The sequence below is a fragment of the Diabrotica virgifera genome, chromosome 7, assembly GCF_917563875.1.
Source record: "Diabrotica virgifera virgifera chromosome 7, PGI_DIABVI_V3a".
NCBI classification, from domain to species: Eukaryota; Metazoa; Arthropoda; class Insecta; order Coleoptera; family Chrysomelidae; genus Diabrotica; species Diabrotica virgifera.
Genome location: NC_065449.1, coordinates 63,206,969 through 63,224,269, shown reverse-complemented (window position 1 = coordinate 63,224,269; position 17,301 = coordinate 63,206,969). Strand labels below are relative to the sequence as shown.

Sequence of the window (17,301 nt, the reverse complement as noted above, 5' to 3'; positions counted from 1 at the left end):
AGTAAATGAAAAAGGTAGGATATACATTTTGCTGTATGTTGATGATTTGCTGTTGGCAGGTACAAATGATCAAGAAGTTGAGAAAATAAAATACATTTTAAACAAAAACTTCAAAATGAACGACTTAGGTCAAATAAAACATTTTTTGGGTATGTGCATAACTCAAAATTTGTCTGAAGGCAAAATAAAAATTAATCAAACTGTTTACTTAAAAAATGTTTTGAAGAAATTTGACATGTCAAGCTGCAAGCCATCAACAACACCAATGGATAATAATTTTCACCACGATTTTCTCAAACGAGAAAAATCTGAGAGCATAGAGATAGAAAAGAAATGTAGAGTTGCTATAGGATGTTTGATGTATGCAATGTTATGCTCAAGACCAGATTTGTGTATAGCTATAGGTATATTAAGCAGGTATCAAACATGTGCAAGTAACGATTTGTGGGTAGCAATAAAAAGAGTATTGAGATATATTCAAAGCACAGTTACTATGAGTTTGATATACTATAAACATAAATATAAACAGGAAAATTTGATAGTAGGGTACTCAGATTCAGATTGGGCAGGTGACCGTACTGATAGAAAATCTACATCAGGATATGTATTCAAAGTTTTTAATTGCACGGTGTCATGGGCATCACGGAAACAGTCTACAGTCAGTTTGTCCTCTACTGAAGCTGAATATGTTGCACTAAGTGTATGTGTGAGTGAAGCATGTTGGCTAAGATACTTAATGTATGATTTAAAAATAAAACCTGATTATGTAGCGGTTCTAATTCATGCAGACAATCAAAGCGCTATAAGGGTTAGTAGAAATCCGGAATTTCATAAAAGACTAAAACATGTTGATATTAGATTTCATTTTGTACGAGATAAAATTAAGGAAAATATTGTTGTATTAAAATATCTTAATACAAGTGACCAACAGGCTGACATATGTACAAAACCATTAGGTTTAACTCTGTTTAAAAAATTTAGAGAGTTGCTAGGTTTAGAATAAAAAAATTAATTTAGATCTAGGAGATTTACCGTTGAGGGGGGGTGTTGAATACCCAGTAAAAATAAGCAACGGCAAATCTAGGGGATTTTTGTTATTGTATGATGTAGTTGGAAACAATGTTATATAAGTGTCAGATGTCAACTAGAAGTAAAACATGTGTCAAAAAGAAAAATAAATGTTGATTTTGATGTTTAAGTTATTTGTAGAATTATTGAGTTTTCTTTTAAAATAAAACTGACTAGAAGTACTTCGGTGTTTAATTAACATCCACGCAATTCTGCAAAACATCATATTTAAACGCAGAATGAAAGATTACTTTATTGCCGAGGGCAGAAAGTCCCTTAAAATGAATAAAATGTTTTTTAATGACATATTTGAAACTAAAAATCACATTAAATTTTCTTAATTTTTCACCCCTGTAACTTATTAAAATAAACATAGAAGTTTTCAGGGACTTTCGGCCCTCGGTCCTAACGTAATCTTTCATTCTGCGTTTAAATTTTTCAAAAATACTTATTAGTTTTCTTAGGATTCGAAAAAAATGAATCCCGCTTATATTCTTGTTATTGCTTTTTTTGTATAATAAACTTTACTTACAAGGAATTACTTTTAATATTATTTTGTACAAACTTCTAATTAATAATATTTTCTTATTCGACTCAAAAAATACTATAAATTTTACCAGAATTTGTACTTTAAAATCGTAGTTTCGAAAGCGGTAGTCCGAAAGTCGGACTACGGACGTCATCAATTGCGACGTTGCCTTTTTCTCTTGATGGCTTGTAAAGTAAAGGTGGCTATGGTCGTGACGTCAAAACGTCAAAAAAAGGTTTCCAAACACGTTGTGTCTACGTACACGCTAAAATATACGCAAATAAAAAAGTTCATCAAGCTAGTGACTATTTAGCGTGGGCAGTGACTGTATATTTTGATACACGCTATTTTGATATGTTTAGTGTTTGTTTGATAGAAAAATATTTGTTATGACGTTTAATTCTACCTAACTTTTTTATTTGCGTACACGTTAGCGTATACCTAGACACAACGTGTTTGGAAAAATTTTGACGTTTTGACGTCACACTATCAGGGTCTATTCCTGAATATAATAAAGGTTAAAGACAGTTACAAATAAGAAGAAGAATTGTTAGAAACGAAACGTCAAGTTTGATTTCAAATATTTGGTTATGTAGGATTTGGTAGAATTTCAAAATAAATTTTATAAATAAGTAGTTGTTAAGTGATTAATGATTAAAATAGATAAAATCAAGTAAAATGAAGCGAACACCATTGATAATTTCACATATCCGACGACTCTTTTACAATACATCAACTCATTCAATTATAAGGAAAAATCAAAATGTAAATGTTTCCTTTTTAGGAACCTCTAGCTCACAAATATCTGTAAATTATTGCTGGAAATGTCGTGCAGAGCGGAAGGGGTCTAACATATTTTGTGAGAAATGTAACGTTATACAAGTACCAAATGAGAAGAATAATTATTTTAAGGTAATGGGAGTTCAAGAGACCTTTAATGTTGATCAGAAACTTTTAAAGGAGAAATTTAGGAGTTTTCAAAGCTATATACATCCGGACAAGTTTAGTAATAGGTAATTATAATTTTTTGTTTATATATACTAAGTATTTCCAAAGTTTTTATTGTATTCCTTCATTCAACTGTTTTCTCCACTTCTTTCTGTTTTGCCAGCCCCCTTCCTGCAGATTTCTTCTTTCCATTACTTCGTCCAATTCATTTCTGAAAGACCTTCGGGGTCTTCCTCTCTTCCTGTCGAGCTTCACTCTATTATGGGAGCATTCAAGTATTACGTAATGCGGTTTTTGAAGATTTTTGACCCCTCTTATGTAACACACCTTAATGGGGCATTCACGTACTATGTAACGCATGTTCCCTTCCCCCCACCCTGCATTACGTAATACTTGAACGGCCCCTATTCTGTTTATCCAAAGTTTTTTGGCTGCTCTTCTGACTTTAGTAATAATAGTAACACTGCTACTGATACTTTAGTTGATACTTTTGCATTTTATAACCTATTTCAGCTTAATCACATCATAAATTGTAACAGAGTTTTACTTGACCTAGTTTTTGCTAATGATAATGAAAATGTAACAGTTGAAATTGCTAATGATTATTTGAATGGTGGGCTACAACAATGTTGTAAGCGACAGAATTAAGATTATGCAAGAGATGGAAAAAACTTATTGACAAGTCATTTATGACAATACGGATACCAATATTGCGGTACGAAAAACTCGGGGAAGGTAAAATGTTTTTAGCCTGATTGAAAGATGCTCGCATTGGTCATTGGATATACAATAATATTGCATTAAAACCTCACTTTGATCCAATCTGTCACTTACAACGTTGTTGTAGCCCACCATTCATTTATTGCCTTGTGATCGTTATGATCCTGCGTTATTTATTTCTTTAGCTATTAAAGATAATATGCCTGAGCTTCAATATGATAGTTTTGCCTTCAATTTTAGGAGAGGAGACTATGTTGCTCTTAATATGTATCTTGCTAGTATCTCCTGGGAGAATGTTTTAGGTATTTGCAGAGATATTAACGAAGCCACGTTCTACTCCATATTGCAGTTTGGTATCCATTGTTCAATACCACGTGTAAGATTAAAAAATCCCAAACTTCCTCGTTGGATGACTAATGACCTAAAATCATTATTATTTAGGAAAAAAATTGCTCATAAGATATATAAACATACAAATTCTTGGGATGATTATCTACTTTTCTCGTCCTTGAGAACCAAATGCAAAGAATTAAGCAGGTCATGTCATGATATTTATATAAGTCAAACTGAATCTAGAATTAGTACAAACGTAAAGCACTTTTGGAATTTTGTTAACAGCAAACGCAAAAATAATGGTCTACCAAACACTATGTTTCTTGGAAACACAGTGCTTAATAATGGTGCGGATATCGTTAATAATTTTGCGCAATGCTTTCAAAATATTTACAGAGCAAATGATGATGATTTAATACAGCCCACCTTAGAGTATAAAAAAACTGAGTCTAAATTCTTGTAATGTATCTATTGAAATCATATTTGAAAAATTAGCCAATTTAGACATTTTTAAAGTCTCTGGACCAGATGGAATTCCACCCATACTATTAAAAAAATGTAGATGTACTTTAACCCGTCCCTTATATTTTCTGTTTTCTCATTCACTTGATTCAGGTATTTGTCCAAGTTTGTGGAAATCTAGTTTTATTGTTCCTATTCATAAATCAGGTGACAGGAGTAATATAGCTAACTACAGACCAATAAGCATTCTTTCTTCTATTCCTAAAATTCTAGAGAGTATAATATGCGACTCTATTAAAACACCTTTATGCCATGTACTAATTGAAGAGCAACATGGTTTTCTTTCAGGTAGATCAACTTCTACAAATCTTTTACTTTTCACGCAATACATATCTGATGCTTTGGAAAGGAGACTACAGGTGGATGCTATTTATACAGATTTCTCCAAAGCATTTGACACTGTGAATCATAAATTGTTGTGTAACAAGCTTAAAGCTATTGGATTTACGGGCAATCTGTATAACTGGTTATGTAGTTACCTAACTAGCAGAATACAAGTTGTTAAAATTAAACACTTTCAATCTAGTGAAATTTCCGTAACATCTGGTGTTCCACAAGGAAGCCACTTAGGGCCTTTCCTTTTTAATATATTTGTTAATGACATTAAATCTCAAATTAACTCTAAATTTCTGCTATTTGCTGATGATTTAAAAATCTATAGAATTATCGAATCCATCTCAGATTGTGAAAAACTTCAAAATGATATTAACAAAATTATGGCATGGTGCAATTGGAACCAAATGAGCATTAATGTTGGAAAATGTCACTTTATTAGTTTCTGTAGAAGAATTAACAACCTCTTTTATAATTACAAATTAGCTGAAGAACCACTGAAGGCTGTATCAACTGTAAGAGATCTAGGTGTTCAATTAGATTCCAAACTAAATTTTTGCGCTCATTTTGATTATGTGAATAACCAGGCATTTAAAATGTTAGGTTTCGTTAGTTGAACTTCTAGATGTTTGCATAACATTAATTCCATCAGACTGATTTACATTTCCCTAGTTCTATCTGTTCTTGAGTATTGCTCAGTTCAGTGTTGCCAATCGCATTTCTCTAGATTATCCGATGATCGCTCGAAAAATATCCGATTTGTCACGAAAAGGTACGCTAGGTCCAAAATTATTCTGTTATTAAAATCAATGTTGCCAATGTTATTCTTTTAGTCCCCTTAACAACCATGAAATAACAAAATCCGTTGTTCGTACGCCAATCAGTTGATTGTAATCAATTATCATTATGATAATTAACATAATTAATTGATTAATTAATTATTAATTATCAATTAACGTAACAATTATTAACATAATTGATTAATTAATCAATTAATCTCATAATTGTAATCAATTATGTTTTCAGCAACCCAATCAAAGTTGACATTGACAGTAATTAAATATTTGATAATGATCAGTTGATTCCATTTCTGATTAGCGTTCGAACAACCGGCCCTTTAATCAGCTGGATTCTATGTTTCACAGTTTAAAAAATTTCTTTTATAGATGAAAATCTCGTATCCTAGCTGATTACCTAATTCATGTATGTAAATACTATTTACTTACTATTACTATATTATTCGTATTTTGTATTATCGTAAGTGTTCAATTCTAAATAAATAAATAAATCTAAATATTTCATTATTTGGATCGTTATATTTATTATAATTATTTAAGTAAAAAAAAACACTTTTAAATATTATTTTATTAAAACGTAATAACTACCTAAAACTAGGTACTAGAAAAATAAATAATAAATAAATCAATACAAAAAAAACTACAGCTACATTAATAGCATAGGCGCAAAATTCTGGTCAATGCTTTTAAAATGAATTATTTTTTTCGAGTTCTGAGAAAGCTAATATGTAGTATTTAAAAATTTAAACGCAGAATGAAATATTACATTATTACCGAGGGCCGAAAATCCCTGAAGATAATTTTTATTATAATGAGTTACAGGGGTGAAAGAACAGGGGAAGTGTGATTTTTAATTTCAAATATCTCATTCAAAAGAAACATTTTGTTTATTCTAAGAGACTTTCGGCCCTCGGTAATAATGTAATCTTTCATTCTGCGTTCAGCGTTTAAATTTTTCAAAAATATATATTAGTTTTCTCAGGATTCGAAAAAAATGAATACTTTTAAAGATTATTTCAAACAGACGTTTACTTAAGCACTGCACTACATAAAATGAAAATAAAACTAAATCGTGCGTGAATTAGCTTTCATAAGTTTAAAGACTAAAAACTAAAAACTCATTAATAACATCGGAGGGCAGACGGTTTCTGAAATTTGAACTGGATTAGTATAGTATGCCGTAAGAGGAGGCACTTGTGCATTTAAATTCTAAACAAAAGAATTTGCACATGTCCCTTTTGTCAAAAGATGAAAAGTATCGGATGTCGGATGTTACTAACATTAACATTCATCCAGTATTAAAATTTGGGTGGAACCAACGAAAATTAATGTGTTGTTGGTGTTGGCAATATATGGATAAGAAAGATTTAGTAGATGGTAGATACACTGAAAAATATACGCAAATATCCGATTTATTTAAAGGTACGAAGAAGATACAACAGCTCTCAAAAAGGTACGCAAATCGGATAATTATCCGCCGATTGGCAACACTGGCTCAGTTGTTTGGTCACCCACTTATGAAGTCCATATAGCCAAGCTTGAAAAAATCAAAAAAAAAATTCATTAGGTACTTAAGTTTTAAATTACACAAACCTTTAAGTGACCATTCCTACTCAGAAATTAGAAATAAATTAAACCTTACTAGGATATCTTCCAGACGGATGTATGCTGATGCTTTGTTTCTTCATAAACTACTGAATTCAAAAATTAATTGCAATGATCTACTGTCTCTAATTGACTTTAATGTTCCCTCTAGAGTTACTAGAACATCCCAAAATTTTGCAATTCATCGCTGCAACTTTGGTAGGTATTCTCCTCTGAGTAGAATCATTCTAAATGGAAATAGAATAGACCTTGATTTGTTGCTGTGCGCTTCGGAAAATGTTTGTAGACAGTGTTTAAAAAAAATTTGTAATCTTATGTGATTTATATTTGTTATTTACTTTGTATTATTTTAATATTTGTTTTTTCTATATAGCTGCATCGCCAATTTTTGTCATACATATTTACTATATCTTTATATTTATTGTATCACTAGATAATTATAATATTTTGTGTATATATTAAATTGGGTGGTATCCCATTAATAAATAAATAAAATAAAATATAATGTCTGTACCAGGTTAATATCTTCTGTTCTATATAGTCTATTATATCTGAGCTCATTCTTATTCTTTTCTTACTCTCTGTTATTTATTCTACTTCTTGTTACTCTGCAGCTTCTCCTTAGGAATTCCATCTCTGTTGCTCTCATTTTGTTTTTGGATTTCTTATTTATTCTCCAATTTTCACACCCATAAGCGAGGATACATCTTGTTACGATATTATATATTCTTCTTTTTGTTTTTATACTGACGTTCTTATCCCACAGTACCTGGTTAAATTTTTGTATGCAGTCCCTTGTTTGTTGTACCTAGTCTATTTTTTATATTTTCTTCGGCTATTCCTTTGTTTGATATTATCAAACCTAGAGACTTGTACTTGTCTGTTCCTTTGATTTGTTTACCTTCGTCTATTTCCAGCTGTTTTATTTCTGTATTCTCTATGTATTAAGTTTTCTTTGGTTTCATTTCCATCCCATTTTGTGTATATTCCTGTCCCAGTTTTCTCATCATAAAACTGTGGTTATCTTCGTCTTGTGCGATCACTATTTGGTCGTCAGCAAAACTTAGGGTATATAGACATTTGTTTTTTACTGGTATACACATTCCTTCGCTCTTTCTATTCCATAGTTTTGGGGTTTTTCCTGGAATATTCTGAACAGGGTAGGGAATGTGGCACAGCCCTGTAGCAGTCCCTTTGTCATATCGAATGGACTGCATATTCTATTGCCCGATTTGATAGCTACTTTGATATTTTTGTAGAGTGCTTTTACTGCTTTTATTAATATTTGTAGAACTTCAATGTCTTCCATTGCAACTTTTTTTATGTTGTTAAAAACTAGTAGTATGTACTATCTTATGACTTGGACAGTAACATTCTTAAATAACATGTTATTAGTTTTTTTACCCGCAGTAAGTAAAACCTCCCATAGGTAAAAAAATAAAAAATGGTTGGTTTCTGATCATGGTTTGCATTATCTTTTCCTTTATCTCTATATGTGATGGTCTTCTCTAATTTCACAAGTTTACATCTTGGCTCATGTCAATATTATTTACCTTCATACACACACGTCTTGTATAAGTATCTTCTACCAGGTTTTCCTGGGTTGTTACCTCCTATTCCTTGCAGTAACTTACAACTTAGATACAGTAAAACCTCCGTTAACTGAAACCTTTTTAAAAGAAACATCGTTTAACTGAAACAGCTGATTTCGTCAATAGAAAGTAAATTTTTATCGCAAAACAGAAACAATTCGATGTTAATTTGTCAACATCATCAACATTGCTTTCATACAACTAAAGAACTCAATTAAATATACAACACATTACGAAATCACCTCATAGTATTTTTTAATACCAACTTTGACCAAGAATACTAGGTAATTTGGTACTAGAAAAATACAAAAAACAATGCTATGTTTATCTGAAATTCTTGTTATCCGAAACAGCCTACCCCCCAATCATTTCGGTTAGCGGAGGTTTTACTGTATTCTTTTTATTATCTGATTGTCATCTTGAATGAATACATTCATTCTTAACTGTTCCTTTTCTGTCATTCCACTCAACTGTCTTAGGATCATCATTTCCTGTAGATGAATTTGATGTTCCTTGTTAATTTTAAAAGTTCTTCAGTGTCATTTGCACTATCAGTCTTATTAATTTTGCTAATATGCTAAGTTCTTGCAATATATTTGGTAGCTTTGTTCTATCTATTGAAATATTAGGCTTGACACTAATTGACACATTCATCATCATCATCACACATCCAAATTTGTCCACTGTCGGACATAGGCCTCCTCAAGATGTCTCCACCCTTCTCTGTCCTACGCAGCTGCAATCCAGTTTGTTGCTATTATTTTAATGTCGTCAGTCCGTCTGGTAGATGGTCTTCCACGACTTCGCTTGTCTGCCCTTGGCCGCCACTCCAAAATCTTCTTTGTCCATCTGTTGTCTCTCTGTCTTGCGACGTGTCCTGACCATTTCCACTTCAACTTCGTAATGCGCTATATGATGTCTTCCACTCCAGTTCTTCGCTGTAACTCATCATTTCGTATTCTGTCTCTCAAAGTTAGGCCAAGTATGGATCTCTCCATTTTTCGTTGTGCCACTTGTAATTTTCGTATAGATGCTTTAGTCAATGTCAGTGTTTCAGCTCCATAAGCAAGCACCGAAAGTACGCACTGGTTAAATGCTTTTCTTTTTAGCTTTATTGGGATATTTCCCTGGAACACGTCTCTTAGTTTGCCATACGCTGCTCATCCTAAAGCTATTCTTCTAGATAATTCGCATGTTTGGTTGTCTCTACTTATTTGTATTTCATGGCCCAGATAGATGTATTTGTCAACTGTTTCGATATGGAAGTTATCTAGTTTCAATGATCTGCTAGGTACTAAATTGGTCATCATTTTAGTTTTGCCAAAGTTTATTTCCAACTACACTTTTTGAGAAACTCGTTGTAGTTCTTGCAGCATTTCGTGGGCTTCCTTTAAGTCGTGGTTATTAAAACTATGTCATCTGCAAATCTTAGGTGGTGCACCTACGTAGTGGTTTCACCATCGACATTCAAACCTCAATTTTCCCATTCTAACATCTGGAACGCATGCTGCATTACAGCATTGAACAGTTTTGGTGATATGTTGTCTCCTTGTCTAACTCCCATTTTTAGTTTTATCTTTTGAGTTTGGGTATGGAGTGAGGTTTATTATTGCTGTTGCGGCATTTGCATATACATATACACACACCGGCAAAATTAAAGGAACACCTTAAAAATGGGACATGTTTGATGTCTCGGATTTCCTAAACCGGTTGTCTGATTTGAGTAATTCTTTTAGTATGTTATAGCCTTATTATTTAAGAATATCGGTGTAATAATATTGTTGCTAGACAGGTAAATGTTATTTTATAACGGGTGTAACAATCATACTGTGTTTTTTCCTTAAAGTTTGGAACACCCTGTGGAATATTCTAGCATATATATAATATTGAAATTAAAACTAAATTGTGGCTTTAGGCTTTCTTAACATTTCCTTTTTTGATTCATTCGCTTATGTTGGATAATAAAAAATTTAGGTACTTTAACAACTAGTCATGTTCTTCATCAATACAGGGTGTTTCTAAATAAGTGCGACAAACTTTAAGGGGTAATTCTGCATGAAAAATTAATGACCGTTTGCTTTATAAACATATGTCCGCAAATGCTTCGTTTCCGAGATACTTCTTCTTTAAGTACCGTGTCCAAATTTTAGGCGTGGGTAGCTTCCATGACAATTTGCCGATATCGTTCTCGATCTTGTACGGCATGTAATAGTTGATCTGCTGATAAGCCAGTCCTTTGACGAAGGTTTCGGAGCCCTGAATATTTCTTCCTACCAATTCCTCTTCCCTTCCGAGATACGGGATGTTGAATTTTTTCTTACAAACTGACGATTTATTTATTGCTCTAAAACCGATTAAGTTATGCAAATGAAATTTGGTAGATTTTAAGAGGTAGTTATTGCGCATTTTTTGACATACAATTGAGAATCTTAGATTCACCATTGGCGTGGATACGGGCTATATCTAAAATGTTTATACCCGTATGCACGCCAATGGTGAATACGAGATTATTAATTGTATGTTAAAAAATGCGCAAAAACTAACTCTTAAAATCTACCAAATTTCATTTGCATATCTCAACCTATTTTAGAGCAATAAATAAATCGTCAACTTGTAAGAAAAAATTCAACATCCCGTATCTCGGAAACGAAGCATTTGCGGACATACCCAAACAGCACAAGTACATCCCTGGGACTTACTCGGGACGTACCGCTAGGACATTCGTACGTCCAGAGGACATACGTTTCAGGTCCTGGGACATCCTCGGGACGTACCGAGGACGTCTGATGTTACAAAATCATCCGTACTCAGGACATCTGACCAAACCCTCCTTAGGACGTCCGAGCAAGCCTTCCTAGGGACGTCCGACCAAAACCTCCTTGGGACGTCCGACCAAACCCTCCTTGGAACGGCCGACCAAACCCTCCTTGGGACTGCCTTTTAAATACAACATGTAAGCAACTACTATAACAGCGTAAGCACAAAATTTTGCACCAATGTTTTTTAAATGCATTCATTTTTTTCGAATCCTGATAAAACTAATAAATATTTTTGAAACATTTAAACACAGAATGAAAGATTACATTATTACCGAGGGCCGAAAGTCCCTTAAAATAAACAAAGTTTCTTTTGAATGAGATATTTGATATTAAAAATCACACTAAATTTTTTTCTGTTTTTTACCCCTGTAACTTGTTAAAATAAACATTATAGAAGTTTTCAGGAACTTTCTGCCCTCGGTAATAATGTAATGTTTCATTCAGTTTTTAAATTTTACAAAAATCCTTTTTCAGGATTAAAACAAATGAATGTATTTAAAAAGCATTGGCACAAAATTTTGCGCCTAAGCTCTTAAAGAATGTCGAAAAGGAAATATTAAATTGTTTTATACTGAATATACTTGAAACTTTTAAAGATGAAATCTGCATTTAAAATGAAAAAAAAAACAAATATATTTCAAACAAATTTTTATTAAAATTTCATAAATAATAATCATGTTAAGTCATATTTTTATTTTCTTTCGCAGTCAGCCTCTCCTTTCCCCTTTTCATATAACTTCTAATCGCTTCCTCCGTTTTTTTTTGTTCGGCGAAATACCACTTTTGCAGCTAAAATTGAAAAATAAACACTATAAGAAATATATTTAAAATAATTAATTTTTATACAAAATAACTACTGGCTATCCATTGTCTTGTTACACTACAGTTTTATTACATTTTTAGTTCAGTGTTTACTATATTATATTGCTGAAAATATATGATGTATATATCCTTCCGGTAGGGATCTATGAGGGAGTATCACTGAGCCACATGCCCTTATCACTTGTCGTACTGCTCCATCACATAGGCTGATCAGCCTTATGAATTTTAAACTGACGTGTTAGCCTTTTTGTTTTCCTTTCAACAGGCTGGGGATTTAACTCACATTCATCACGGCGAAGTGATATGCGGCCAACCGTTCGTCCTGCTACACTATCCAATCTACATATTGCTGAAAATACTAGTATTATATTGCTGAAAATAAGAGGTTTCCTATTTGTAAATAAATTTTATAAATTAGAATTAACAGTTATTGAAAAACAAAAGTACAATCAAATATTGTTGCGTTGTTTTTGATTATAAAATGAATTAAATATGTGAGTTCATCTAGGCACATATTTTTAAAATATCTTTTTAAATGGTAATTATTGTGATATAATACTCACATACAAACAGCTTTCCCACCATCGTACTCTCAAGGCTACGTTTTCCTTTCCGACCCAGCCAACTATACCCAATAATAAGACTGTCTGCCAATATAGTTGACATTACTCTTTTGATAAAATTATAAGTGCTTGATCCGCCAAATTTTGATAACTCTTTTACTTATAATAGATACCAATTGAAAATTAATAATTTACATACACAATTTACGTACACAATAATTATACATTTGCTACATGAAGCATCACCAGAATGACCCTTTGTGTATGTAATAAAAGCTTTTGCTGGTACATCACAAACAACAGAATTAATTTTTATAGAAAATGTTCAACCATCTATTTCAATACCGTTATTAAATAATTTATAAGGTAAATAAGGCTTGATACAAAGATGTCTAAAAAAATATTAGCCTCTGCAGGCTTCTCATAGCCATGATAAATACCAATAATTTCTACAAATGTTGTTCCTTTCAACTTACACAGAATAGGGTACACCTGACTACCACTATTTTTGCTAAAGGTAAACCATCAATATTAATAACAAGTTTAAAAATATTTTTGTCTTTCAATAAATTAATATTCTGAATGTATAACGTTTCTAATCAAGACTTTACACTAAAGTGATGATATTCTCCAGGTGGGACAGTTTTTCTTCGTATTTCTCTACACGTTTTGAATAATGTTCTTGCATCAGTAGGAAGTTCTGGAAAGTAATTTGTGAAGTATTTCAATAAATTATTAATGGCTGTATGAGTTATTTTGTGATGCAAAGCCCAATCCACTAAAAATCTTTAGGTTTTACAGAATCTTCAGTTCTCTGCTGGTCAGTTGAATGAACATTCTGAAGCTCATTGTTGGACAGTTTCTCAGAAACATTGGATATTTCATGGCTCTCAACAATGATGTCTTCGTTCTCCATACAATTAACGACTGGAACAAGTCTACTTCTTTTATTCAGACGTAAAGAAGTAGCATTGTTCTTTCTTTTTGCCTGCATGTAATACTTTTGCATTGTACTTGTACTTACATTGCTATATGTACAAAACTATAAAAAATTAAATATCTTGTGAATAAAAAGGTAGTATAAAAATAACTTTTGAAAGTTACCAAGAATTCACACTAATGATTCCAAGGATATGAATATCTAATTACGGCCAAAACATACAAAAAGGAACAAAACTTAAAAATAAAATTTTGCTCAACCAAAACTAACAAGACCTATAGAAATAAAAATATGCTCAGATAGCAGATAAAATGCAGTAAGTATCTTGCAAAGAAAACCAAGTATAAAAATAACTTAAAAACTTACCAAGAATTCACGCAAATAATAATAATATCCAATTTAATTATTGCCAAGTTGATACCATCAAGTGATCAAAGCAAATGATGAAATTATGAAATCAAACAGAAGAAACAAGAAACACAATAAAACAACACAAACAAATGAAATGAAACAAACACCCACGCCCCACCCCCTAATCTATGCACCCACGCCTCCGCCAGCCAACACCTCGTTGATCGTTTGACATTGGTATTGACAGGCATTCACTGCAACCATCCAACCGAAACAAATTAAAATAACTAAAATATTGATGAGAGGTATGTAATTAATTAATTTCTGGATTATTAAAAAATTAAATGAAGTCCTAAAAACGTTATGACATTTTAAATAAAACCAGAAAAAAAGGTTGGTAAATCAGCGGCGGCCGGCCAGGTGAAGTAGGTGAAGGTGATCTTCACCAAAAAATATAATCAAATTGAGACAAAAAAAAAAATAAAAAAATATAAGTAGCATTATTATATCTAAATACTGAAATTAATTATAAACCTATTTTTTTTAATTAATCCAAAAATTAAAAAAGAATTTTAATATGTAATCCAAAAATTAAAAAAGAATTTCAATATGTAATACAAAAATTAAAACTGTAGGTCCTTGACGGTCAGATACTGACCTGTGTCATTTGACTTCTATGACTCGAGCAGAGTTAGATGAAGACGTAGATGAAATTTCGGCTCTCGGCTGCACAAGCGTCAACGGTTGTCATGGCAACGTGACGTCATCATATCGGCACTGGTAGTACCCAAATTAGCAAGTGCAGATGAATTTAAAAATAAGTCCGCCGTATTCACCTAATATAGTAAAATTTTAGTTGGATGCGTGCTATGATGGGCAGTATTCGTTTTTTTTTTCGGAAGATGGAAGACCGCAAATCAGTTCAGTTGGCTAAAGGCTTTTTATGAGATTTAAATGATTTTGAGTTTACATTTTTAGCAGTTTTTATCGACATGTTTCATATTATAACAGATATTATTTTATATGCCCTTTTTAAAAAAAAACGTCCCTAGATATTCATTTTTGTTTAAACTAGATAAAAAGGACTCGTCAATTAATACGTGATAAAAGAAGTGAATAATTTTTTAATTCTGTTTTTGACAAAGCAAGCACAATGACCGTTATTAATACTTTGAAAAGATCTATAGGTGTGATGATGGTATGAGCACGAATGCAAATTCTACCCAATTTTTTTATTTAATATATATATATATATATATATATATATATATATATATATATATATATATATATATATATATATATATATTTTAACGGACATGGATTACATTTTCAGGATTGTGATGAATTAAAATTTTTTGTAAATTGTGATTGTGATGAATAAGCTTAGCAGATACAACAAAGTTTGGGTCATACAGTTTGATCATTCCTTCCGACGCTTTTCAAAATTTATTTTGAGTTTTTGGCAAATATTTACTAAAACTCAAAGACTTAAAAGAGAGCTCTGCCTTTTTTATGCTGACGGAAATTTAAAAAATGTTTTTTTTTTTTTTTATTTAGCGTATGGCTTAAGTATATCACAGAATATAGTTAGATTTATGCATTATACAATGCATCACAAACAGATGTCCAATTTTTTTATATATTCGATTGACCCTTCGGTTGCCATTACAAAGTCTATAGGGTCGCCTGTGTATGCTCTGCGTGGGCATGGTAAAAAATGGTAATTTGCAAGAAATGGTTATAAAATTACAACCAATTAAAGACATTGTTACAGAAGCCTATAATTTGTTTTGTTTAATTCTGACAATTCCATCGAATACCGTATCTGTAGAAAGAGAAGTTTTTCGTGCTTAAAAAAGCTAAAAACTTTTAGTTTATCCTTTCTATGAATATATAATTGATAGATTTGCTTCCATAAACGATCAAAGACTCGACGTGATTTATAAAAATTGATTACGTCAGTTTTATTAATCTATCTAATACATACTGCTTTTTTGTTTAAGTATCTCTTCATCCTCGTCTCTAATATAAGTGCCATAAAAAAGTTTTCAAGTTTTTAGGGCCCTAAACTCTAAACATTTTTTAAAGAATTTTTAATGAGATTTGGGCGCGTCATAGGTATAAGTATATCGAAATTTCTTTTGGTCCGGCAGACTTTCCTCATCTTCACCACTTTTTTAGGCCACGAGCCGCCGCTGTGGTAAATTTTTCTATACACGATACGGAGCCATTCAGCTCGGAAACTGACATTTTTCCTGGATTGGTCTGGATTCGTAATTCCTATGGACCTCTGTAATCGTACTTCCTGGGAACGTCTGTATTTGTAATTCCTGGGGACTGCCGATTAAGGTTCCAGTACATTCTGACTAAGTGGGACCTGAAACAGACGTCCTGGCGATGTCCGTAAACGTACTTCCTGGGAACGTCCGGATTTCTAATTCCTGGGGACGTCCGATTGAGGTCCCCGGACATTCGGACTTAAGTGGGACCTGAAACAGACGTCCTCGGGACGTGCCGTGCTATCTGGGTATGTTTATAAAGCAAACGGTCATTAATTTTTCATGCAGAATTAGCCCTTAAAGTTTGTCGTTGTTAAAATACCTAACTTTTTTATTATCCAACATAAGGGAATGAGTCAAAAAAGAAAATGTTAATAAAGCCTAAGGCTATAATTGAGTTTTAATTTCAATATTTTATATATGCTAGAATATTCCACAGGGTGTTCCAAACTTTGATGGAAAAACACAGTATGATTGTTACACCCGGTATAAAATGACATTTACCTGTCCAGCAACAATATTATCACACCGATATTTTTAAATAATAATGCTATAACATACTAAAAAAATCACTCAAATCGGATAACTGGTTTAGAAAATCCGGGACATCAAACATGTTACATTTTTAAGGTGTTCCTTTAATTTGGCCTGTGTGTGTATGTTGAATAATGTTGGAATATCGGTAGTCGATTCTACAATCTCTCAAAGCTCTTAAGATGGCTACCATCTCGATAGTGTTAAAGGCTTTTTTGTAGTCAACAAATACTAGAACTAGCGGCCGGTTGTACTCCATAGTTTTTTCGATTAGGACCTTTAGACAAGTAAGATGGTCATTTGTACCATACCCAGGGCGGAAACCTGCCTGTTCTCTTGGTTGGCATGTTTCTAGGTTAGAAACATTAGTATTAATCAATTAACTCTGATGGAACTTTCGTTTTAACCTTTGAACTGTATGTGGTTTATTTACTAAACCTTCTGCAAACACATTAAGATGCACTTTAAATTTCTCTATATATTTTTTCGCACACTTTTTGATATCATCTTTAACTTATGCTAGTCCAGCAACTCGAAGGATGG

The 17,301-nt window shown here is 32.3% G+C and overlaps 1 protein-coding gene across 1 annotated transcript in view; it reads left to right on the top strand.

Annotated features, from left to right (window-relative positions):
- The first annotated feature begins 2,148 nt into the window (after positions 1-2,148).
- Positions 2,149-17,301, top strand: part of LOC114329839 (iron-sulfur cluster co-chaperone protein HscB) — a 36,151-nt gene continuing 20,998 nt past the window's right edge. The window contains exon 1 of the mRNA XM_050655828.1: positions 2,149-2,610. Coding sequence (XP_050511785.1) covers positions 2,276-2,610 — 335 coding nt within the window. The 5' untranslated portion in view covers positions 2,149-2,275. The remainder of the gene's footprint in view (positions 2,611-17,301) is intronic.